Raw genomic sequence first — 25,581 nt, forward strand, 5'->3', positions numbered from 1 at the left:
TTACAGAGGGATCTGATCCGTGTAAGAGATTACAGAGGGATCTGATCTGTGTGAGAGATTACAGAGGGATCTGTGTGAGAGATTACAGAGGGATCTGATCAGTGTGAGAGATTAGAGAGGGATCTGATCTGTGTGAGAGATTACAGAGGGATCTGATCCGTGTAAGAGATTACAGAGGGATCTGATCTGTGTGAGAGATTACAGAAGGATCTGATCAGTGTGAGAGATTACAGAGGGATCTGATTGGTGTGAGAGATTACAGAGGGATCTGATCGGTGTGAGAGGTTAGGGAGGGATCTAATCAGTGTGAGAGATTACAGAGGGATCTGTGTGAGAGATTACAGAGGGATCTGATCAGTGTGAGAGATTACAGAGGGATCTGATCGGTGTGAGAGATTACAGAAGGATCTGATTGGTGTGAGAGATTACAGAGGGATCTGGTCGGTGTGAGAGATTACAGAGGGATCTGATCAGTGTGAGAGATTACAGAGGGATCTGATCGGTGTGAGAGATTACAGAGGGATCTGTGTGAGAGATTACAGAGGGATCTGATCTGTGTAAGAGATTACAGAGGGATCTGTGTGAGAGATTACAGAGGGATCTGATCCGTGTAAGAGATTACAGAGGAATCTGATCGGTGTGAGAGATTACAGAGGGACCTGATCAGTGTGAGAGGTTAGGGAGGGATCTGATCAGTGTGAGAGATTAGGGAGGGATTCCAGGTGATCTCATTAGTAATCTTATACCTTTCTCTCTGATCTGTTGGCTTTTATACTGGATCTGTTTCTCGGAGCCTCGGGGAAAGGAATGACTGAACTGATCTATATGGGATTATGGAGAGATCCTGTAACTATATGGGATCTGTTGAACATTATCACACTGAAGTTGGAATCCAGTGCTCACATCCAATCAGGAAGCGGGATCTGTTATGTGACACTAGTATGGGGGATGTTTCTTGGCCTGACATTCATTCCTGATCCCGCCGCTGTCCATCATATTCCCTGAATTCCCGATCCTACAGCCTGACACTAGGTATGATGCCTGGGATCAATGGATCCCTCAAAGATGGCCGTTCACTGGCTCCTCCAAGGCATGGGGTGTGTTTAGGACATCCCCTGCACAACAAGCCACACCCTCCCGTATTCTTCCACACCCCATTTCTAGGGAACATCCATGGCATGGTGTGAGCCCGGAATTCCGATCTAGTGCCGGAGATTGGCTACACGGCCCGGCAGAGGGCTCACTTAGTATGATTAATGAGCTGGTAAATACGGGATTGACGAAACGCGTCGATGGGAGTGTCACCTGACACGACAGCCTCCAACCAGCCACCTTGGACATTGATCGCCACGCTGCTTTTCCTTTGAGCTCAAATATATAGAAATATAAATAAGACACAAAGCAGGAAACACTGGGGGAGGCGTCACCCCCGCTAGTACAAAGGGAAGAGGTGCCCAATGGCCTCCACTGGCCTCAGAGCCCTCCACCCCGGGGATGACATGCACAGGGCGTCCGGACAGACAGACAGACACGGCCTGTCCACACATGCAAACACAGGAATATAGTCCATAGAGAAGAACGAACGTCATCACCTTCTCTGGTGCTTGAGTTAGTGTTCTAGTGTCCTGCAAAACATCGGAAGTCTAGAAAAGTTTGATCTACCACTAAAACGAGGGTCAACCCCTTCAGCGTTGGGCAGCCCTTCCATACGGGATTGTAGGAGGTGCCTGGGTCACTGGGGGGGTTATACAGGATTACACAAACATGGACAATCTCCTGCCCACCTTCCTTCCATTCACCGTGTTCTCCCATCCACCCTGCTCTTCTGCCCCGCTCGGAGAAGACTCCGCCGCCCGCTAGTACTCGGTCAAGCCGTGCCACTTGGCAACCAGCTTCCGCGGGTTATCGCACACCTCCCGCCAATGTTCCATGCCGCTGGCCGTCACGCTGTGCGCCCCCAGGATGAGGCGGCCCACCACCTGGTTCTTGGTGGTGCGGTCAAAGTCGATGACCAGGAACTCGATGCTGATGTCGGGGAGGAGCTCGGAGGGGATGTCGTAGATGAAGGACTCGTTGAAGACGGGGCTGAGCGTGCACTTCTTGACGTGAGTCTTCTTCTTGGCGATGCGTTTCCTTCCATAGTAAACGTTCACCTTGACGTACGGATCTGCGGAGGAGAAGACACACGTCACACGTTAGACTGTTCCAGGACTGTGGTGTTCAGCCATCTGCATACAAATCTAATGGTTTTCAGGGGGGGAGGGGGTGAAGAAACTACCATGTACTTCTCCCTCACAGTGCCACATACTTCTCCCTCACAGTGCCACATACTTCTCCCTCACAGTGCCACATACTTCTCCCTCACAGTGCCACATACCTCTCCCTCACAGTGCCACATACTTCTCCTCCACAGTGCCACATACTTCTCCTCCACAGTGCCACATACTTCTCCCTCACAGTGCCACATACTTCTCCCTCACAGTGCCACATACTTCTCCCTCACAGTGCCACATACCTCTCCCTCACAGTGCCAGATACTTCTCCCTCACAGTGCCACATACTTCTCCCTCACAGTGACACATACTTCTCCCTCACAGTGACACATACCTCTCCCTGACAGTGCCACATACCTCTCCCCCACAGTGACACATACCTCTCCCTCACAGTGCCACATACTTCTCCCCCACAGTGCCACATACTTCTCCCTCACAGTGTCAACATACCTCTCCCTCACAGTGCCACATACATCTCCCTCACAGTGCCACATACATCTCCCTCACAGTGCCAGATACTTCTCCTCCACAGTACCACATACTTCTCCCTCACAGTGTCACATACTTTTCCCTCACAGTGTCACATACCTCTCCCTCACAGTGCCACATACATCTCCCTCACAGTGCCAGATACTTCTCCTCCACAGTGCCACATACTTCTCCCCCACGGTGCCACATACTTCTCCCTCACAGTGTCAACATACCTCTCCCTCACAGTGCCACATACATCTCCCTCACAGTGCCACATACATCTCCCTCACAGTGCTACATACATCTCCCTCACAGTGCCAGATACTTCTCCCTCACAGGCCAGATACTTCTCCCTCACAGTGCCAGATACTTCTCCCTCACAGTGCCACATACTTCTCCCTCACAGTCACACATACTTCTCCCTCACAGTGACACATACCTCTCCCTGACAGTGCCACATACCTCTCCCCCACAGTGACACATACCTCTCCCTCACAGTGCCACATACTTCTCCCCCACAGTGCCACATACTTCTCCCTCACAGTGTCAACATACCTCTCCCTCACAGTGCCACATACATCTCCCTCACAGTGCCACATACATCTCCCTCACAGTGCCAGATACTTCTCCTCCACAGTACCACATACTTCTCCCTCACAGTGCCACATACTTCTCCCTCACAGTGTCACATACTTCTCCCTCACAGTGTCACATACCTCTCCCTCACAGTGCCACATACATCTCCCTCACAGTGCCAGATACTTCTCCTCCACAGTGCCACACAACTACCCCCTCACAGTGCCACACACTTCCCCCTCACAGTGCCACATACTTCCCCCTCACAGTGCCACATACTTCTCCCTCACAGTGCCACATACTTCCCCCTCACAGTGCCACATACTTCCCCCTCACAGTGCCACATACTTCTCCCTCACAGTGTCACATACTTCTCTCTCACAGTGTCACATACTTCCTCCTCCACAGTGCCACATACCTCTCCTCCACAGTGCCACATACTTCTCCCCCACAGGGCCACATACTTCTCCCTCACAGTGCCACATACTTCTCCCTCACAGTGCCACATACTTCTCCCTCACAGTGCCACATACTTCTCCCTCAAAGTGCCACATACTTCTCCCTCACAGTGTCACATACTTCTCTCTCACAGTGTCACATACTTCTCCTCCACAGTGCCACATACTTCTCCCTCACAGTGCCACATACTTCTCCCTCAAAGTATAACCATCTTATAAACTTCCCTTTAGCCCAGGTTCACAAGTCGCATGTCAAATCGAACCAATGTGAACGTGGGCCTACTCTCAGCCAGAAGCACCAGCTGTAAGACCTGAACAGAATCCAATCACTTCAAACCTATCCTGCCCTATCATTGTCATCTCAGTGAGGGCACCTAACCCAGGCATTCCACAGACCACAAATAGCCCACTGTCCCTCTAACCTTAACCACTTTACCCCCAGCCACTGTGCTGCTACTGCGGCACAGTGGCTCGTTCCCGTCCAGCAACGTAGACCTACGTCGCTGGACTCCTCCCCCTGTAGGCGGCGCTCGCGCGCCGCCGGAGGCGCGCTCCCGCTGTTTTCATTCACAGCGGGAGTCGGGCCAGGGGAGGAGCAGCGGCGATCGCCGCTGCTCTTCCCCGATCGTCGGGGAATCGAGTGAGGAGATCCGCCCACCTGTGTAAACAGAGCGGGCGGATCTCCTAAGTGACAGGGACTGACAGATCGGAGTGTTCAGCATAGCTAAACATCCGATCTGTCCTTCTGTCACTCAGTCACCTCCCCCCCCCACACGTCAGTAAGCACCAGGCATACATTAACCCCTCCCTCTCCAATAAAATTAACCCCTTCACTGCCAGTGTCATTTTTACAGTAACAGTGCATATTTATAGCACTGATTACTGCAGTAATGTCACTGGTACCCCCAAAAGTGTAAAAAATGTCAGTCAGGGGTCCGATCTGTCCGCCGCAATGTCGCAGTCCCACAAAAAAAATCGCAGATCGCCGCCATCACGCATTAAAAAAAAAACACCAAAAATGACAGAAATCTTTCCCGTAGTTAGTAAACGCAATAACTTTTGCGCAAACCAATCAAAAAAACCAATGGCCAAAATTTTTTAAAAAATTTGATTTTTACATTTTTTTGGGGGGGAATTTCATATAAAAAATGTTAAAAATATTGTTATTTTTTCAAAATAAACGCTCTTTTTTTGTTTATAGCGCAAAAAGTAAAAAGCGCACAGGTGATCAAATACCACCAAAAGAAAGCTCTGTTTGTGGGAAAAAAAGGACGTAAATCTCGTTTGGGTACGGTGTCGCACGACCGCGCAATTGTCAGTTAAAGTCGCACAGCGCCGAATTGCAAAAAGTGGCCTGGACGTAAGACAGCAAAATCCTCTGGTGGTAAAGTGGTTAAAGGTATGTGGTGGGGATAGAAATGTGAGACATCATTGCTGACTTGAAAGGTACAGGCCACAGCTGGGATCATGGTATTACTACCTAGCAAATCACTGACCTGGAACAAGCATGCTGCCAGTGGAATGGGAAACGTCTGACCTCTCATCCTGCATCCTTATATTACCTTAGAGACCAGGATTCTGCACCTTTAAATAGTCAGCAATGGCTGCTCCCAGGGGGTGCCCTGCATTTGTCTGATTAGCCGGATTGCAGGGAGAAGGAGGTAAGTGACCCTGCCCTAGGATGGATAAATAGCTGCTACCTGACAGTCCGGTGATGTCAACCCTTGGAAGGTGTTTGGCTTTCAGCACAACAACCGTCATCCTCTGTGCCACGGGCTGGTAAGAGAGCGATACCTGCAACTCTCCCCGACTAATGCACTTCTGTGGAGAGAAGAACTGCAATTACAATGGTGGCTACAACCTGATTTCCCCAATGCTAACCAATTATATCCAAACCACCATCCCCAATGCGTGCGATAATTCCACAGCAGGAATCGACCCAAAATGTAAGCTGTAACTACTAATAGCAGATGACCTAGAGGAGGGACTTCTAGTGGGGGTTGGGTCACTTGGGGATGGAGGTTTTGCTGGCTAGAGCCATGTATCTTGTAGAGAAGGATACAGCGCTGTGAAAAATGACCATGACTTGGACAAGGCCTAAATATGAGGTGACAGGATTCGGTAATAATAAAGTGACCATAGATTGGACAGTGAGGAAACCCTTTAACAGCTGACACCTTCAATCAATCGGCAAAATTACCAAAACCTGCAAAAGTCAGTGAACCCCTATGATTGGGACAAGTTACAAAACGTGGCAGGCTGTATGTGATAGTAGGGAAGCTGATCCCTGAGTTCCAGAAGATTCGCTTCAAGGATCTCATTAAACATGTGGAGATCAGGAGTGATCTAGTATTGTCATTGTGTTGACCTGGAGGTGAAGAACCCCCCGTGTTCCTGAAGAAGGGCTTCAACGATCTCATTGGACACGTGGGGATTGGGAATGATCTGGCATAGTGTTGACCTGGAGGTGAAGATTGAATAACCCCCCATGTTCCTGAAGAGGGGCTTCAAGGATCTCATTAGACATGTGGGGATGAGGAGTGATCTGGCATTGTGTTGACCTGGAGGTGAAGAACTCCCCTATGTTCCTGAAGATGGGCTTCAAGGATCTCATGGGACAGTTGGGGATTGGGAGTGATCTGGCATAGTGTTGACCTGGAGGTGAACCCCCCCATGTTCTTAAAGATGGGCTTCAAGGATCCCATTAGACATGTCCGGATCAGGAGTGATCTTGCATAGTGTTGACCTGGAGGTGAAGAACCCCCCCCATATTCCTGAAGATAGGCTTCAAGAATCCCTTTAGACATGTGGGGATCAGGAGTGATCTGGCATCGCATTGATCCAGATATGAAGAAATCCACCCCCCCCCCCCAATATTCCTAAAGATGGACTTCAAGAATCTCATCAGACATGTGGGAATTCGGGAGTGATCTGGGATACTGTTGACCTGGAGGCTTCAAGAATCTCAGTAGACACGTAGGGATCGGGAATGATCTGGTATAGTGTTGACCTGGAGGTGAAGAAGCCCCCCCCCCCCCCATATTCCTGAAGAAGGGCTTCAAGGATCTCATTAGACATGTGGGGATTGGGAGTGATCTGCCAATGTGTTGACCTGGAGGTGAAGAAGCCCCCCCCCCCATGTTCCTAAGGATGAACAGATGCCCCATAGTAAGCCTATGGATAATGTCACCGCCCAGATATTTCAGCTGTTGGTGATCTCTCCTGAGGCCAATTGCTGATGAGATCATGTGACTATACTAGAGCGCCCTGAAAATAGTATCTGCCATCTACAGGGTAGTTAGAATTGGAGTTAGAAGGGGGGTGGCATAAGTTTTAGGCATAGCTAGATATTGACTGGAATTCCACTTTAAGGATCTCAAACAAATGAGGGGATCGGGAGTGATCTGGCATCATGTTGACCTGGAGGTGAAGAACCCTCCATGTTCTGAAGATAGGCTTCAAGGATCTCAATAGACATGTGGGGATCGGGAGTGATCTGACTTTGTGTTGACCTGGAGGTGTAGAACCCCCCCCCCCCCCCATATTCCTGAAGAAGGGCTTCAAGGATCTCATTAGACAAGTGGGGATCGGGAGTGATCTGGCATAGTGTTGACCTGGAGGTGAAGAACCCCGCCCCCCCATATTCCTGAAGAAGGGCTTCAAGGATCTCATTAGACATGTGGGGATCGGGAGTGATCTGCCATTGTGTTGACCTGGAGGTGAAGAACCCCCCATGTTTCTGAAGATAGGCTTCAAGGATCTCAATAGACATGTGGGGATCAGGAGTGATCTGACTTTGTGTTGAACAGATATAAAGAAGCCCCCCCCCTTATTCCTGCACCAATAGCAATGAAAATTGGCTTTGTATAAAAGACTCCATGTACAAGGACTAACCTGGATGTTCCTTTTGGTGATCTCCCTGGTTAGCTGCACCTTGCCAGTGCTGGGGTCCACCCCGGCCAGCGGCACCATCACCTCTCCAATGACATCATCTCGAGAGAAGCGGTCAAAGCTCAAGACAAGGAAGTGAAGGACGAGGTCCTGGAGTTGGCTGTAGGGAATACCATAAAACGTGAAGGTTTCATCAAAGACGGGATTGAGGGTCTTCCTCAGAACCCGAGTCTTCACCCGATGTTTCTTGTCTGGCAGGATGGTCATCTTGATGTACGGGTCAGAACCATGGGAATGTTCATCCATCACTGGTAGACCGTGGGCCTCCTGTATGGTGACCACCAGAGCTTTTTTGGGGAAGTTATAATCCACAGAGAGGGTCAGTGTCCCGAGGGCCAACTCTTCATCTGGAGAAGATGGAGATGACGTCTTACTGCCGCTGGAGGTCAGACTTTGACTTGGGCTTACTTCCTCTTCGTAGTTCATAGTAATGGGCAGCTGGTTGATGGGTGTAGCGGTGGCCAGGCCATTGGGACCTTTCTCTGAGGCCATCAGACCCACCTCGGCGTTGTCCAGCATGACGTTTCCTGCCCGCAGGTTCTCCGCATCGATGGCTTGTTTATCTTTGCGGATGTTCAGGTGTTTCTTCTTATTGCTCAGAGTCTCCGGGTAAATACTGATCCCCTTCAGCATGTGGATAAACTTATATGGAGGATTCTTGTGTTTCTTCTCCGATCGACCCACGCAACAACTCCAGATAAAAATGGTGACTGACACCGACACTACCAAGATGGCGGCCCCAATGAAGCCGGCCGCAATGGGCGACATATCTACAAGAAAAATGGAGAAGGGGCATTGCTAAGTGTGTGATCAAAGACTACAGAACCTGGAAACACCGTAACCATGACCTGTACACGGACCTCTCCATAGATAGGCCTCCCCTCCATACACCGGCCTCTCCTCCTCACATCAGGGTGGACTGACCTCTCCATACACCGGCCTCCCCTCCTCACATCAGGGTGGACTGACCTCTCCATACACCGGCCTCCCCTCCTCACATCAGGGTGGACTGACCTCTCCGTACAGTGACTACCCTCATACACTGACCTCCCCTGCTCAAATCAGGGTGGACTGACCTCTCCGTACACCGACTACCCTCACACACCGGCCTCCCCTCCTCACATCAGGGTGGACTGACCTCTCCGTACACCGGCCTCCCCTCCTCACATCAGGGTGGACTGACCTCTCCATACACCAGCCTCCCCTCCTCACATCAGGGTGGACTGACCTCTCCGTACAGTGACTACCCTCATACACTGACCTCCCCTGCTCAAATCAGGGTGGACTGACCTCTCCGTACACCGACTACCCTCACACACCGGCCTCCCCTCCTCACATCAGGGTGGACTGACCTCTCCGTACACCGGCCTCCCCTCCTCACATCAGGGTGGACTGACCTCTCCATACACCAGCCTCCCCTCCTCACATCAGGGTGGACTGACCTCTCCGTACAGTGACTACCCTCATACACTGACCTCCCCTGCTCAAATCAGGGTGGACTGACCTCTCCGTACACCGACTACCCTCACACACCGGCCTCCCCTCCTCACATCAGGGTGGACTGACCTCTCCGTACACCGGCCTCCCCTCCTCACATCAGGGTGGACTGACCTCTCCGTACACCGGCCTCCCCTCCTCACATCAGGGTGGACTGACCTCTCCATACCCCGGCCTCCCCTCCTCACATCAGGGTGGACTGACCTCTCCGTACACCGGCCTCCCCTCCTCACATCAGGGTGGACTGACCTCTCCATACCCCGGCCTCCCCTCCTCACATCAGGGTGGACTGACCTCTCCATACACCGGCCTCCCCTCCTCACGTCAGGGTGGACTGACCTCTCTATACACCGGCCTCCCCATCTCACATCAGGATGGACTGACCTCTCCATACACCAGCCTCCCCTCCTCACATCAGGGTGGACTGACCTCTCCGTACAGTGACTACCCTCATACACTGACCTCCCTTGCTCAAATCAGGGTGGACTGACCTCTCCGTACACCGACTACCCTCACACACCGGCCTCCCCTCCTCACATCAGGGTGGACTGACCTCTCTATACACCGACTACCTCCACACACCAACCCCCCCCCCCCCCCACATCAGGGTGGACTGACTTCTCCATACACTGACTACACTCCATACACTGACTACCCTCCATACACCGGCCTCCCCTCCTCACATCAGGGTGGACTGACCTCTCTATACACCGACTACCTCCACACACCAACCCCCCCCCCCCTCACATCAGGGTGGACTGACCTCTCTATACACCGACTACCCTCCATACACCAACCCCCCCCTCACTTCAGGGTGGACTGACCTCTCCATACAGTGACTACCCTCATACACTGACCTCCCCTGCTCAAATCAGGGTGGACTGACCTCTCTATACACTGACTACCTCCACACACCAACCCCCCCCCCCCCTCACATCAGGGTGGACTGACCTCTCCATACACCGGCCTACCCTCCTCACATCAGGGTGGACTGACCTCTCCATACACCGGCCCCCCCCCCCCCTCACATCAGCGTGGACTGACCTCTCTATACACTGACTACCCTCCATACACCGGCCTCCTCTCCACACATCAGGGTGGACTGACCTCTCCATACACTGACTACCCTCCATACACCGGTATCCTCTCCTCACATCAGGGTGGACTGACCTCTCTATACACCGACTACCTCCACACACCAACCCCCCCCTCACAACAGGGTGGACTGACCTCTCCGTACACTGACTACCCTCCATACACCGTCCTCCCCTCCGCACATCAGGGTGGACTGACCTCTCCGTACAGCAACTACCCTCCATACACCGGCCTCCCCTCCTCACATCAGGGTGGACTGACCTCTCTATACACGACTACCTCCACACACCAACCCCCCCCCCCCCTCACATCAGGGTGGACTGACCTCTCTGTACAGCGACTACCCTCAAACACCGACCTCCCCTCCTCACATCAGGGTGGACTGACCTCTTCATACACTGACTACCCTCCATACACCGGCCTCTCCTCCTCACATCAGGGTGGACTGACCTCTCCGTACACTGACTACCCTCACACCGGCCTCCCCTCCTCACATCAGGGTGGACTGACCTCTCCGTACACTGACTACCCTCACACCGACCTCCCCTCCTCACATCAGGGTGGACTGACCTCTCTGTACAGCGACTACCCTCAAACACCGACCTCCCCTCCTCACATCAGGGTGGACTGACATCTCCATTACTCCATCCAAAATGACAAAAAAAAATTTTGCCTAAAGCTTTACTTTAAACATTGATCCCATGCATGAGTCCGCCTACACAGACCCCTAACCTCCACCTACACAGACCCCTAACCTCCACCTACACAGACCCCTAACCTCCGCCTACACAGACCCCTAACCTCCGCCTACACAGACCCCTAACCTCCGCCTACACACACCCCTAACCTCCACCTACACAGACCCCTAACCTCCGCCTACCCAGACCCCTAACTTCCGCCTACACAGACCCCTAACCTCCGCCTACACAGACCCCTAACCTCCGCCTACACAGACCCCTAACCTCCACCTACACAGACCCCTAACCTCCACCTACACAGACCCCTAACCTCCACCTACACAGACCCCTAACCTCCACCTACACCGACCCCTAACCTCCACCTACACAGACCCCTAACCTCCTCCTACACAGACCCCTAACCTCCGCCTACCCAGACCCCTAACTTCCGCCTACACAGACCCCTAACCTCCACCTACACAGACCCCTAACCTCCTCCTACACAGACCCCTAACCTCCGCCTACACAGACCCCTAACCTCCACCTACACAGACCCCTAACCTCCGCCTACACAGACCCCTAACCTCCACCTACACAGACCCCTAACCTCCACCTACACAGACCACTAACCTCCGCCTACACAGACCCCTAACCTCCACCTACACAGACCCCTAACCTCCACCTACACAGACCCCTAACCTCCTCCTACACAGACCCCTAACCTCCGCCTACACAGACCCCTAACCTCCACCTTCACAGACCCCTAACCTCCACCTACACAGACCACTAACCTCCGCCTACACAGACCCCTAACCTCCACCTACACAGACCCCTAACCTCCACCTACACAGACCCCTAACCTCCGCCTACACAGACCCCTAACCTCCACCTACACAGACCCCTAACCTCCACCTACACAGACCCCTAACCTCCACCTACACAGACCCCTAACCTTCACCTACACAGACCCCTAACCTCCACCTACACAGACCCCTAACCTCCGCCTACCCAGACCCCTAACTTCCGCCTACACAGACCCCTAACCTCCGCCTACACAGACCCCTAACCTCCGCCTACACAGACCCCTAACCTCCACCTACACAGACCCCTAACCTCCACCTACACAGACCCCTAACCTCCACCTACACAGACCCCTAACCTCCACCTACACAGACCCCTAACCTCCTCCTACACAGACCCCTAACCTCCGCCTACACAGACCCCTAACCTCCACCTACACAGACCCCTAACCTCCGCCTACACAGACCCCTAACCTCCACCTACACAGACCCCTAACCTCCACCTACACAGACCACTAACCTCCGCCTACACAGACCCCTAACCTCCACCTACACAGACCCCTAACCTCCACCTACACAGACCCCTAACCTCCTCCTACACAGACCCCTAACCTCCGCCTACACAGACCCCTAACCTCCACCTTCACAGACCCCTAACCTCCACCTACACAGACCACTAACCTCCGCCTACACAGACCCCTAACCTCCACCTACACAGACCCCTAACCTCCACCTACACAGACCCCTAACCTCCGCCTACACAGACCCCTAACCTCCACCTACACAGACCCCTAACCTCCACCTACACAGACCCCTAACCTTCACCTACACAGACCCCTAACCTCCACCTACACAGACCCCTAACCTCCTCCTACACAGACCCCTAACCTCCACCTACACAGACCCCTAACCTCCACCTACACAGACCCCTAACCTCCGCCTACACAGACCCCTAACCTCCGCCTACACACACCCCTAACCTCCACCTACACAGACCCCTAACCTCCGCCTACCCAGACCCCTAACTTCCGCCTACACAGACCCCTAACCTCCGCCTACACAGACCCCTAACCTCCGCCTACACAGACCCCTAACCTCCACCTACACAGACCCCTAACCTCCACCTACACAGACCCCTAACCTCCACCTACACAGACCCCTAACCTCCACCTACACAGACCCCTAACCTCCTCCTACACAGACCCCTAACCTCCGCCTACACAGACCCCTAACCTCCACCTACACAGACCCCTAACCTCCGCCTACACAGACCCCTAACCTCCACCTACACAGACCCCTAACCTCCACCTACACAGACCACTAACCTCCGCCTACACAGACCCCTAACCTCCACCTACACAGACCCCTAACCTCCACCTACACAGACCCCTAACCTCCTCCTACACAGACCCCTAACCTCCGCCTACACAGACCCCTAACCTCCACCTTCACAGACCCCTAACCTCCACCTACACAGACCACTAACCTCCGCCTACACAGACCCCTAACCTCCGCAGACCCCTAACCTCCACCTACACAGACCCCTAACCTCCGCCTACACAGACCCCTAACCTCCACCTACACAGACCCCTAACCTCCACCTACACAGACCCCTAACCTTCACCTACACAGACCCCTAACCTCCACCTACACAGACCCCTAACCTCCACCAACACAGACCCCTAACCTCCACCTACACAGACCCCTAACCTCCACCTACACAGACCCCTAACCTCCACCTACACAGACCCCTAACCTCCACCTACACAGACTCCTAACCTCCGCCTACACAGACTCCTAACCTCCACCTACACAGACCCCTAACCTCCACCTACACAGACCCCTAAACCTCCGCCTACACAGACCCCTAACCTCCGCCTACACAGACCCCTAACCTCCGCCTACACAGACCCCTAACCTTCACCTACACAGACCCCTAACCTCCGCCTACACAGACCCCTAACCTCCACCTACACAGACCCCTAACCTCCACCTACACAGACCCCTAACCTCCGCCTACACAGACCCCTAACCTCCACCTACACAGACCCCTAACCTCCACCTACACAGACCCCTAACCTCCGCCTACACAGACCCCTAACCTCCACCTACACAGACCCCTAACCTCCACCTACACAGACCCCTAACCTCCTCCTACACAGACCCCTAACCTCCACCTACACAGACCCCTAACCTCCACCTACACAGACCCCTAACCTCCTCCTACACAGACCCCTAACCTCCGCCTACACAGACCCCTAACCTCCACCTTCACAGACCCCTAACCTCCACCTACACAGACCACTAACCTCCGCCTACACAGACCCCTAACCTCCACCTACACAGACCCCTAACCTCCACCTACACAGACCCCTAACCTCCGCCTACACAGACCCCTAACCTCCACCTTCACAGACCCCTAACCTCCACCTACACAGACCACTAACCTCCGCCTACACAGACCCCTAACCTCCACCTACACAGACCCCTAACCTCCACCTACACAGACCCCTAACCTCCGCCTACACAGACCCCTAACCTCCACCTACACAGACCCCTAACCTCCACCTACACAGACCCCTAACCTTCACCTACACAGACCCCTAACCTCCACCTACACAGACCCCTAACCTCCACCTACACAGACCCCTAACCTCCGCCAACACAGACCCCTAACCTCCACCTACACAGACCCCTAACCTCCACCTACACAGACCCCTAACCTCCACCTACACAGACCCCTAACCTCCGCCTACACAGACTCCTAACCTCCGCCTACACAGACCCCTAACCTCCACCTACACAGACCCCTAACCTCCACCTACACAGACCCCTAAACCTCCGCCTACACAGACCCCTAACCTCCGCCTACACAGACCCCTAACCTCCGCCTACACAGACCCCTAACCTTCACCTACACAGACCCCTAACCTCCGCCTACACAGACCCCTAACCTCCACCTACACAGACCCCTAACCTCCACCTACACAGACCCCTAACCTCCGCCTACACAGACCCCTAACCTCCACCTACACAGACCCCTAACCTCCACCTACACAGACCCCTAACCTCCGCCTACACAGACCCCTAACCTCCACCTACACAGACCCCTAACCTCCACCTACACAGACCCCTAACCTCCACCTACACAGACCCCTAACCTCCTCCTACACAGACCCCTAACCTCCACCTACACAGACCCCTAACCTCCACCTACACAGACCCCTAACCTCCTCCTACACAGACCCCTAACCTCCGCCTACACAGACCCCTAACCTCCACCTTCACAGACCCCTAACCTCCACCTACACAGACCACTAACCTCCGCCTACACAGACCCCTAACCTCCACCTACACAGACCCCTAACCTCCACCTACACAGACCCCTAACCTCCGCCTACACAGACCCCTAACCTCCACCTACACAGACCCCTAACCTCCACCTACACAGACCCCTAACCTTCACCTACACAGACCCCTAACCTCCACCTACACAGACCCCTAACCTCCTCCTACACAGACCCCTAACCTCCACCTACACAGACCCCTAACCTCCACCTACACAGACCCCTAACCTCCGCCTACACAGACCCCTAACCTCCGCCTACACACACCCCTAACCTCCACCTACACAGACCCCTAACCTCCGCCTACCCAGACCCCTAACTTCCGCCTACACAGACCCCTAACCTCCGCCTACACAGACCCCTAACCTCCGCCTACACAGACCCCTAACCTCCACCTACACAGACCCCTAACCTCCACCTACACAGACCCCTAACCTCCACCTACACAGACCCCTAACCTCCACCTACACAGACCCCTAACCTCCTCCTACACAGACCCCTAACCTCCGCCTACACAGACCCCTAACCTCCACCTACACAGACCCCTAACCTCCGCCTACACAGACCCCTAACCTCCACCTACACAGACCCCTAACCTCCACCTACACAGACCACTAACCTCCGCCTACACAGACCCCTAACCTCCACCTACACAGACCCCTAACCTCCACCTACACAGACCCCTAACCTCCTCCTACACAGACCCCTAACCTCCGCCTACACAGACCCCTAACCTCCACCTTCACAGACCCCTAACCTCCACCTACACAGACCACTAACCTCCGCCTACACAGACCCCTAACCTCCACCTACACAGACCCCTAACCTCCACCTACACAGACCCCTAACCTCCGCCTACACAGACCCCTAACCTCCACCTACACAGACCCCTAACCTCCACCTACACAGACCCCTAACCTTCACCTACACAGACCCCTAACCTCCACCTACACAGACCCCTAACCTCCACCTACACAGACCCCTAACCTCCGCCAACACAGACCCCTAACCTCCACCTACACAGACCCCTAACCTCCACCTACACAGACCCCTAACCTCCACCTACACAGACCCCTAACCTCCGCCTACACAGACTCCTAACCTCCGCCTACACAGACCCCTAACCTCCACCTACACAGACCCCTAACCTCCACCTACACAGACCCCTAAACCTCCGCCTACACAGACCCCTAACCTCCGCCTACACAGACCCCTAACCTCCGCCTACACAGACCCCTAACCTTCACCTACACAGACCCCTAACCTCCGCCTACACAGACCCCTAACCTCCACCTACACAGACCCCTAACCTCCACCTACACAGACCCCTAACCTCCGCCTACACAGACCCCTAACCTCCACCTACACAGACCCCTAACCTCCACCTACACAGACCCCTAACCTCCACCTACACAGACCCCTAACCTACACAGACCCCTAACCTCCGCCTACACAGACCCCTAACCTCCGCCTACACAGACCCCTAACCTCCACCTACACAGACCCCTAACCTCCACCTACACAGACCCCTAACCTCCACCTACACAGACTCCTAACCTCCGCCTACACAGACCCCTAACCTCCACCTACACAGACCCCTAACCTCCGCCTACACAGACCCCTAACCTCCGCCTACACAGACCCCTAACCTCCACCTACACCGACCCCTAGCCTCTGCCTATACAGACCCCTAACCTCAACCTAACCTCCGCCTACACAGACCCCTAACCTCCACCTACGCAGACCCCTAACCCCCGCCTACACAGACCCCCTAACCTCCGCCTACGCAGACCCTTAACCTCCACCTACACAGACCCCTAACCTCCACCTACACAGACCCCTAACCTCAACCTAACCTCTGCCTACGCAGACCCCTAACCTCCGCCTACACAGACCCCTAACCTCTGCCTACGCAGACCCCTAACCTCCGCCTACACAGACCCCTAACCTCTGCCTATACAGACCCCTAACCTCAACCTAACCTCTGCCTACGCAGACCCCTAACCTCTGCCTATACAGACCCCTAACCTCAACCTAACCTCTGCCTACGCAGACCCCTAACCTCCGCCTACACAGACCCCTAACCTCTGCCTACGCAGGCCCCGAACCTCCGTCTACGCAGACCCCTAACCTCTGCCTATACAGACCCCTAACCTCAACCTAACCTCTGCCTACGCAGACCCCTAACCTCCGCCTACACAGACCCCTAACCTCTGCCTACGCAGACCCCTAACCTCCGCCTACACAGACCCCTAACCTCTGCCTACGCAGACCCCTAACCTCCGTCTACACAGACCCCTAACCTCCGCCTACGCAGACCCCTAACCTCCTCCTACACAGACCCCTAACCTCTGCCTACGCAGACCCCTAACCTCCGCCTACACAGACCCCTAACCTCAACCTAACCTCTGCCTACGCAGACCCCTAACCTCCGTCTATGCAGACCCCTAACCTCTGCCTATACAGACCCCTAACCTCAACCTAACCTCTGCCTATGCAGACCCCTAACCTCAGCCTACGCAGACCCCTAACCTCCGTCTACGCAGACCCCTAACCTCTGCCTATACAGACCCCTAACCTCAACCTAACCTCTGCCTACGCAGACCCCTAACCTCCGCCTACACAGACCCCTAACCTCTGCCTACGCAGACCCCTAACCTCCGCCTACACAGACCCCTAACCTCTGCCTACGCAGACCCCTAACCTCCGTCTACGCAGACCCCTAACCTCCGCCTACACAGACCCCTAACCTCCGCCTACACAGACCCCTAACCTCCACCTACGCAGACCCCTAACCCCCGCCTACACAGACCCCCTAACCTCCGCCTACGCAGACCCCTAACCTCCGTCTATGCAGACCCCTAACCTCTGCCTATACAGACCCCTAACCTCAACCTAACCTCTGCCTACGCAGACCCCTAACCTCCGCCTACACAGACCCCTAACCTCTGCCTACGCAGACCCCTAACCTCTGCCTATACAGACCCCTAACCTCAACCTAACCTCTGCCTACGCAGACCCCTAACCTCTGCCTACACAGACCCCTAACCTCTGCCTACGCAGACCCCTAACCTCCGCCTACACAGACCCCTAACCTCTGCCTACGCAGACCCCTAACCTCCGTTTTCACAGACCCCTAACCTCCACCTACGCAGACCCCTAACCTCCTCCTACACAGACCCCTAACCTCTGCCTACGCAGACCCCTAACCTCCGCCTACACAGACCCCTAACCTCAACCTAACCTCTGCCTACGCAGACCCCTAACCTCCGTCTATGCAGACCCCTAACCTCAACCTAACCTCTGCCTATGCAGACCCCTAACCTCAGCCTACACAGACCCCTAACCTCTGCCTACGCAGACCCCTAACCTCTGTCTACGCAGACCCCTAACCTCTGCCTATACAGACCCCTAACCTCAACCTAACCTCTGCCTACGCAGACCCCTAACCTCCGCCTACACAGACCCCTAACCTCTGCCTACGCAGACCCCTAACCTCCGCCTACACAGACCCCTAACCTCTGCCTACGCAGACCCCTAACCTCCGTCTACGCAGACCCCTAACCTCCATCTACGCAGACCCCTAACCTCCGCCTACACAGACCTCTAACCTCCGCCTACACAGACCCCTAACCTCCACCTACGCAGACCCCTAACCCCCGCCTACGCAGACCCCCTAACCTCCGCCTACGCAGACCCCTAACCTCCGTCTATGCAGACCCCTAACCTCTGCCTATACAGACCCCTAACCTCAACCTAACCTCTGCCTACGCAGACCCCTAACCTCCGCCTACACAGACCCCTAACCTCTGCCTACGCAGACCCCTAACCTCCGTCTACGCAGACCCCTAACCTCTGCCTATACAGACCCCTAACCTCAACCTAACCTCTGCCTACGCAGACCCCTAACCTCTGCCTACACAGACCCCTAACCTCTGCCTACGCAGACCCCTAACCTCCGCCTACGCAGACCCCTAACCTCCACCTACACAGACCCCTAACCTCAACCTAACCTCTGCCTACGCAGACCCCTAACCTCCGTTTATGCAGACCCCTAACCTCTGCCTATACAGACCCCTAACCTCCGCCTACACAGACCCCTAAGCTCTGCCTACGCAGACCCCTAACCTCCGTCTACGCAGACCCCTAACCTCCGCCTACACAGACCCCTAACCTCCGCCTACACACACCCCTAACCTCCGCCTACACACCCCTCAGGCTAAGAAATTATTACACATTTATCCCATGCATGCGGCCTTTTTTCAAAAATTCAATCTTATAAAAATCTAGGGGACGTGAAAGGACAGAAAGAAAAGCCGCACACCCAGAGACTGACAGACAGCAGATACGGGGACCTGACATTCCTCCACGCCTTTCTCCAGGTCCACTGGTCACGTGGAAACCTGACACTGTGCATTCCACGTGACGTAACGAACTACTAAGCTAACTAGAAAAAAGTGTCTCCAAGTCAAAATCCTGGCGAGTCTGAAAAGCCCCGTATGACCACTCCGCATAACTCAAGCCCCCTAACCTCCACCTAAACACCCCCTCAGGCTAAGAACTACTAAACTAACTGGAAAAAGTGTTAAAATCCCAGCGAGTCTGTGTGATGTCATGTGATGGGAGTGATGTCATGTGATGGGGTGATGTCATGTGATAGGGGTGATGTCATGTGATGGGAGTGATGTCATGTGATGGGGCGATGTCATGTGATGGGAGTGATGTCATGTGATGGGTGATGTCATGTGATGGGAGTGATGTCATGTGATGGGTGATGTCATGTGATGGGAGTGATGTCATGTGATGGAGTGATGTCATGTGATGGGGTGATGTCATGTGATGGGGTGATGTCATGTGATGGGGTGATGTCATGTGATGGGAGTGTTGTCATGTGATGGGGTGATGTCATGTGATAGGGGTGATGTCATGTGATGGGAGTGATGTCATGTGATGGGGTGATGTCATGTGATGGGAGTGATGTCATGTGATGGGTGATGTGATGTGATGGGAGTGATGTCATGTGATGGGGGTGATGTCATGTAATGGGGTGATGTCATGTGATGGGAGTGATAGGAGTGATGTCATGTGATGGGGGTGATGTCATGTAATGGGGTGATGTCATGTGATGGGAGTGATGTCATGTGATGGGGGTGATGTCATGTGATGAGGGTGATGTCATGTGATGGGAGTGTTGTCATGTGATGGGGTGATGTCATGTGATAGGGGTGATGGGAGTGATGTCATGTGATGGGGTGATGTCATGTGATAGGAGTGATGTCATGTGATGGGGGTGATGTCATGTGATGGGAGTGATGTCATGTGAATGGAGTGATATCATGTGATGGAGTGATGTCATGTGATGGGAGTGATGTCATGTGATGGGGTGATGTCATGTGATAGGAGTGATGTCATGTGATGAGGGTGATGTCATGTGATGGGGGTGATGTCATGTGATGGAGTGATGTCATGTGATGGGAGTGATGTCATGTGATGGGGGTGATGTCATGTGATGGGGGTGATGTCATGTGATGGAGTGATGTCATGTGATAGGGGTGATGTCATGTGATAGGGGTGATGTCATGTGATGGAGTGATGTCATGTGATGGAGTGATGTCATGTGATGAGGGTGATGTCATGTGATAGGAGTGATGTCATGTGATGGGAGTGATGTCATGTGATGGGGTGATGTCATGTGATGGGGTGATGTCATGTGATAGGAGTGATGTCATGTGATGAGGGTTATGTAATGTGATGGGGGTGATGTCATGTGATGGGGGTGATGTCATGTGATGGGGGTGATGTCATGTGATAGGAGTGATGTCATGTGATGGGGGTGATGTCATGTGATAGGAGTGATGTCATGTGATAGAAGTGATGTCATGTGATAGAAGTGATGTCATGTGATGGGGTGATGTCATGTGATGGGGTGATGTCATGTGATGGGTGATGTCATGTGATAGGAGTGATGTCATGTGATGGGGTGATGTCATGTGATAGAAGTGATGTCATGTGATGGGAGTGATGTCATGTGATAGAAGTGATGTCATGTGATAGGAGTGATGTCATGTGATAGAAGTGATGTCATGTGATAGGAGTGATGTCATGTGATGGGGTGATGTCATGTGATAGGAGTGATGTCATGTGATAGGAGTGATGTCATGTGATAGAAGTGATGTCATGTGATAGAAGTGATGTCATGTGATAGGAGTGATGTCATGTGATAGGGGTGATGTCATGTGATGGAGTGATGTCATGTGATAGAAGTGATGTCATGTGACAGAAGTGATGTCATGTGATAGGAGTGATGTCATGTGATGGAGTGATGTCATGTGATAGAAGTGATGTCATGTGATAGGAGTGATGTCATGTGATAGGAGTGATGTCATGTGATAGAAGTGATGTCATGTGATAGGAGTGATGTCATGTGATAGGAGTGATGTCATGTGATAGAAGTGATGTCATGTGATAGAAGTGATGTCATGTGATGGGGTGATGTCATGTGATGGGAGTGATGTCATGTGATAGAAGTGATGTCATGTGATAGGAGTGATGTCATGTGATGGGGTGATGTCATGTGATGGGAGTGATGTCATGTGATAGAAGTGATGTCATGTGATGGAGTGATGTCATGTGACAGAAGTGATGTCATGTGATAGGAGTGATGTCATGTGATAGAAGTGATGTCATGTGATAGAAGTGATGTCATGTGATGGGGTGATGTCATGTGATGGGAGTGATGTCATGTGACAGAAGTGATGTCATGTGATGGGGTGATGTCATGTGATGGGAGTGATGTCATGTGACAGAAGTGACGTCATGTGATAGAAGTGATGTCATGTGATAGAAGTGATGTCATGTGATAGAAGTGATGTCATGTGATAGAAGTGATGTCATGTGATGGGGTGATGTCATGTGATGGGGGTGATGTCATGTGATAGGAGTGATGTCATGTGATAGGAGTGATGTCATGTGATGGGGGTGATGTCATGTGATAGAAGTGATGTCATGTGATAGGAGTGATGTCATGTGATGGGGGTGATGTCATGTGATAGAAGTGATGTCATGTGATGGAGTGATGTCATGTGATGGGGTGATGTCATGTGATGGGGGTGATCTCATGTGATAGGAGTGATGTCATGTGATGGGGTGATGTCATGTGATGGGTGATGTCATGTGATAGAAGTGATGTCATGTGATGGAGTGATGTCATGTGATGGGGGTGATCTCATGTGATAGGAGTGATGTCATGTGATAGAAGTGATGTCATGTGATGGAGTGATGTCATGTGATAGAAGTGATGTCATGTGATGGGGTGATGTCATGTGATGGGGGTGATGTCATGTGATAGGAGTGATGTCATGTGATAGAAGTGATGTCATGTGATGGGGGTGATGTCATGTGATGGGGTGATGTCATGTGATGGGTGATGTCATGTGATAGGAGTGATGTCATGTGATGGGGTGATGTCATGTGATGGGAGTGATGTCATGTGATAGGAGTGATGTCATGTGATAGAAGCGATGTCATGTGATGGGAGTGATGTCATGTGATAGGAGTGATGTCATGTGATGGGGTGATGTCATGTGATAGGAGTGATGTCATGTGATGGGAGTGATGTCATGTGATAGAAGCGATGTCATGTGATGGGAGTGATGTCATGTGATAGGAGTGATGTCATGTGATAGAAGTGATGTCATGTGATGGGGTGATGTCATGTGATAGGAGTGATGTCATGTGATAGGAGTGATGTCATGTGATAGAAGTGATGTCATGTGATAGAAGTGATGTCATGTGATAGAAGTGATGTCATGTGACAGAAGTGATGTCATGTGATAGGAGTGATGTCATGTGATGGAGTGATGTCATGTGATAGAAGTGATGTCATGTGATAGAAGTGATGTCATGTGATAGGAGTGATGTCATGTGATAGGAGTGATGTCATGTGATGGGGGTGATGTCATGTGATAGAAGTGATGTCATGTGATGGAGTGATGTCATGTGATGGGGTGATGTCATGTGATGGGGGTGATCTCATGTGATAGAAGTGATGTCATGTGATGGGGTGATGTCATGTGATGGGTGATGTCATGTGATAGAAGTGATGTCATGTGATGGAGTGATGTCATGTGATGGGGGTGATCTCATGTGATAGGAGTGATGTCATGTGATAGAAGTGATGTCATGTGATGGAGTGATGTCATGTGATAGAAGTGATGTCATGTGATGGGGTGATGTCATGTGATGGGGGTGATGTCATGTGATAGGAGTGATGTCATGTGATGGGGGTGATGTCATGTGATAGAAGTGATGTCATGTGATAGGAGTGATGTCATGTGATGGGGGTGATGTCATGTGATAGAAGTGATGTCATGTGATGGAGTGATGTCATGTGATGGGGTGATGTCATGTGATAGAAGTGATGTCATGTGATGGGGTGATGTCATGTGATAGGAGTGATGTCATGTGATAGGAGTGATGTCATGTGATTGGAGTGATGTCATGTGATAGGAGTGATGTCATGTGATAGGAGTGATGTCATGTGATGGGGTGATGTCATGTGATTGGAGTGATGTCATGTGATAGGAGTGATGTCATGTGATAGAAGTGATGTCATGTGATAGGAGTGATGTCATGTGATGGGGGTGATGTCATGTGATAGAAGTGATGTCATGTGATGGGGTGATGTCATGTGATAGGAGTGATGTCATGTGATAGGAGTGATGTCATGTGATTGGAGTGATGTCATGTGATAGGAGTGATGTCATGTGATAGGAGTGATGTCATGTGATAGAAGTGATGTCATGTGATAGGAGTGATGTCATGTGATAGAAGTGATGTCATGTGAAGGGGTGATGTCATGTGATGGGGGGACCAGAGTTGGGCCCTATGGGGTGGAGTCATGTGATCAGGAAATAATGATGTCATATGCAGACACAGCATATCTATCACTCCCAAGGGCCCCAAACTGACAGTATATTGGCCCCCGACTGTAGCGGTCCCCATTACACCCATTACGTCTCTGAAAACATCCCCCATGTACACAGTCAGGGGCCCCTGGACCTTCACATTATTAACACAGACCTAACACATCTATCCCTCAGGGGCCCCAAGCTGGCGCTAGGCCCAGAACTGAGCTATACAGCTGAGGCCACAGACCAGAGGCAGCACAAAATGAGGGGCCTCAGAGTATGGAGAATGACAAGGGGCCCCAGGATGGGGAGAGGGATGAGGGGCCCCAGGATGGGGAGAGGGATGAGGGGCCCCAGGATGGGGAGAGGGATGAGGGGCCCCAGGATGGGGAAATTGAGAAGGGGCCCCAGGGCGGGGTTAGGGGTCCAGGTTGGAGGGGGGCCCGGTATTACCTATGCTGGGGGTGAGGGGTCCCAGGGTGGGGAGAGGGGCCCTAGAGGGACGGGGGCCCCCAGTATTACCTATGCTGGGGGTGAGGGCCCCCAGTATTACCTATGCTGGGGGTGAGGGGCCCCAGGGTGGGGTGAGGGGCCCCAGGGGGGAGAAGGGCCCCCAGTATTACCTATGCTGGGGGTGAGGGGCCCCAGGGGGGAGAAGGGCCAACAGTATTACCTATGCTGGGGGTGAGGGACCCCTGGGGTGGAGGGGCCCACAGTATTACCTATGCTGGGGGTGAGGGGCCCCTGGGGTGGAGGGGCCCCCAGTATTACCTATGCTAGGGGTGAGGGGCCCCTGGTGTGGAGGGGCCCCCAGTATTACCTATGCTGGGGGTGAGGGGCCCCTGGGTGGGGTGGAGGGGCCCCCAGTATTACCTATGCTGGGGGTGAGGGGCCCCAGGGTGGGAGAGAGGGGCCCCCAGTATTACCTAGGCTGGGGGTGAGGGGCCCCTGGGTGGGGTGAGGGCCCCAGGGTGGGAGAGAGGGGCCCCCAGTATTACCTATGCTGGGGGTGAGGGGCCCCAGGGGTGGAGGGGCCCCCAGTATTACCTATGCTGGGGGTGAGGGGCCCCAGGGTGGGGTGAGGGGCCCCAGGGGGAGAAGGGCCCCCAGTATTACCTATGCTGGGGGTGAGGGGCCCCAGGGTGGGGTGAGGGGCCCCAGGGGGAGAAGGGCCCCCAGTGTTACCTAGGCTGGGGGTGAGGGGCCCCTGGGTGGGGTGAGGGCCCCAGGGGTGGAGGGGCCCCCAGTATTACCTAGGCTGGGGGTGAGGGGCCCCAGGGGGAGAAGGGCCCCCGGTATTGCCTGGGCTGGGGGTGAGGGGCTCCTGGGTGGGGTGAGGGGCCCCATGGGTGGAGGGGCCCCCAGTATTACCTAGGCTGGGGGTGAGGCCGCTGATCTCCGCCATACTGGCCGCTCCGCCGTCACTTCATTCCTGATGATGCTGCAGATGATGCTGATCCGGGCGCTGGTCCTGATGCAAGCCCTGGCCCCGCCCACCGATGCCGAACGCCGGCCACTCCCAGTGCC

At 53.4% G+C, this 25,581-nt stretch overlaps 1 protein-coding gene across 1 annotated transcript; it reads right to left on the reverse strand.

Moving 5' to 3' along the window:
• Positions 1-799: 799 nt before the first annotated feature.
• Positions 800-25,581, reverse strand: SYT11 (synaptotagmin 11). Its single transcript, XM_082275102.1, has 4 exons — positions 25,426-25,581; positions 7,673-8,499; positions 5,479-5,599; positions 800-2,167 (listed from the first exon to the last, which is right to left on the reverse strand). The coding sequence occupies exons 1-4, from the start codon at positions 25,457-25,459 to the stop codon at positions 1,857-1,859; spliced, it is 1,293 nt and encodes a 430-aa protein (XP_082131228.1). The 5' UTR covers positions 25,460-25,581; the 3' UTR covers positions 800-1,856.

This window comes from Pelophylax lessonae, assembly GCF_965119305.1.
Source record: "Pelophylax lessonae genome assembly, chromosome: 13".
In the NCBI taxonomy this organism is placed as follows: domain Eukaryota; kingdom Metazoa; phylum Chordata; class Amphibia; order Anura; family Ranidae; genus Pelophylax; species Pelophylax lessonae.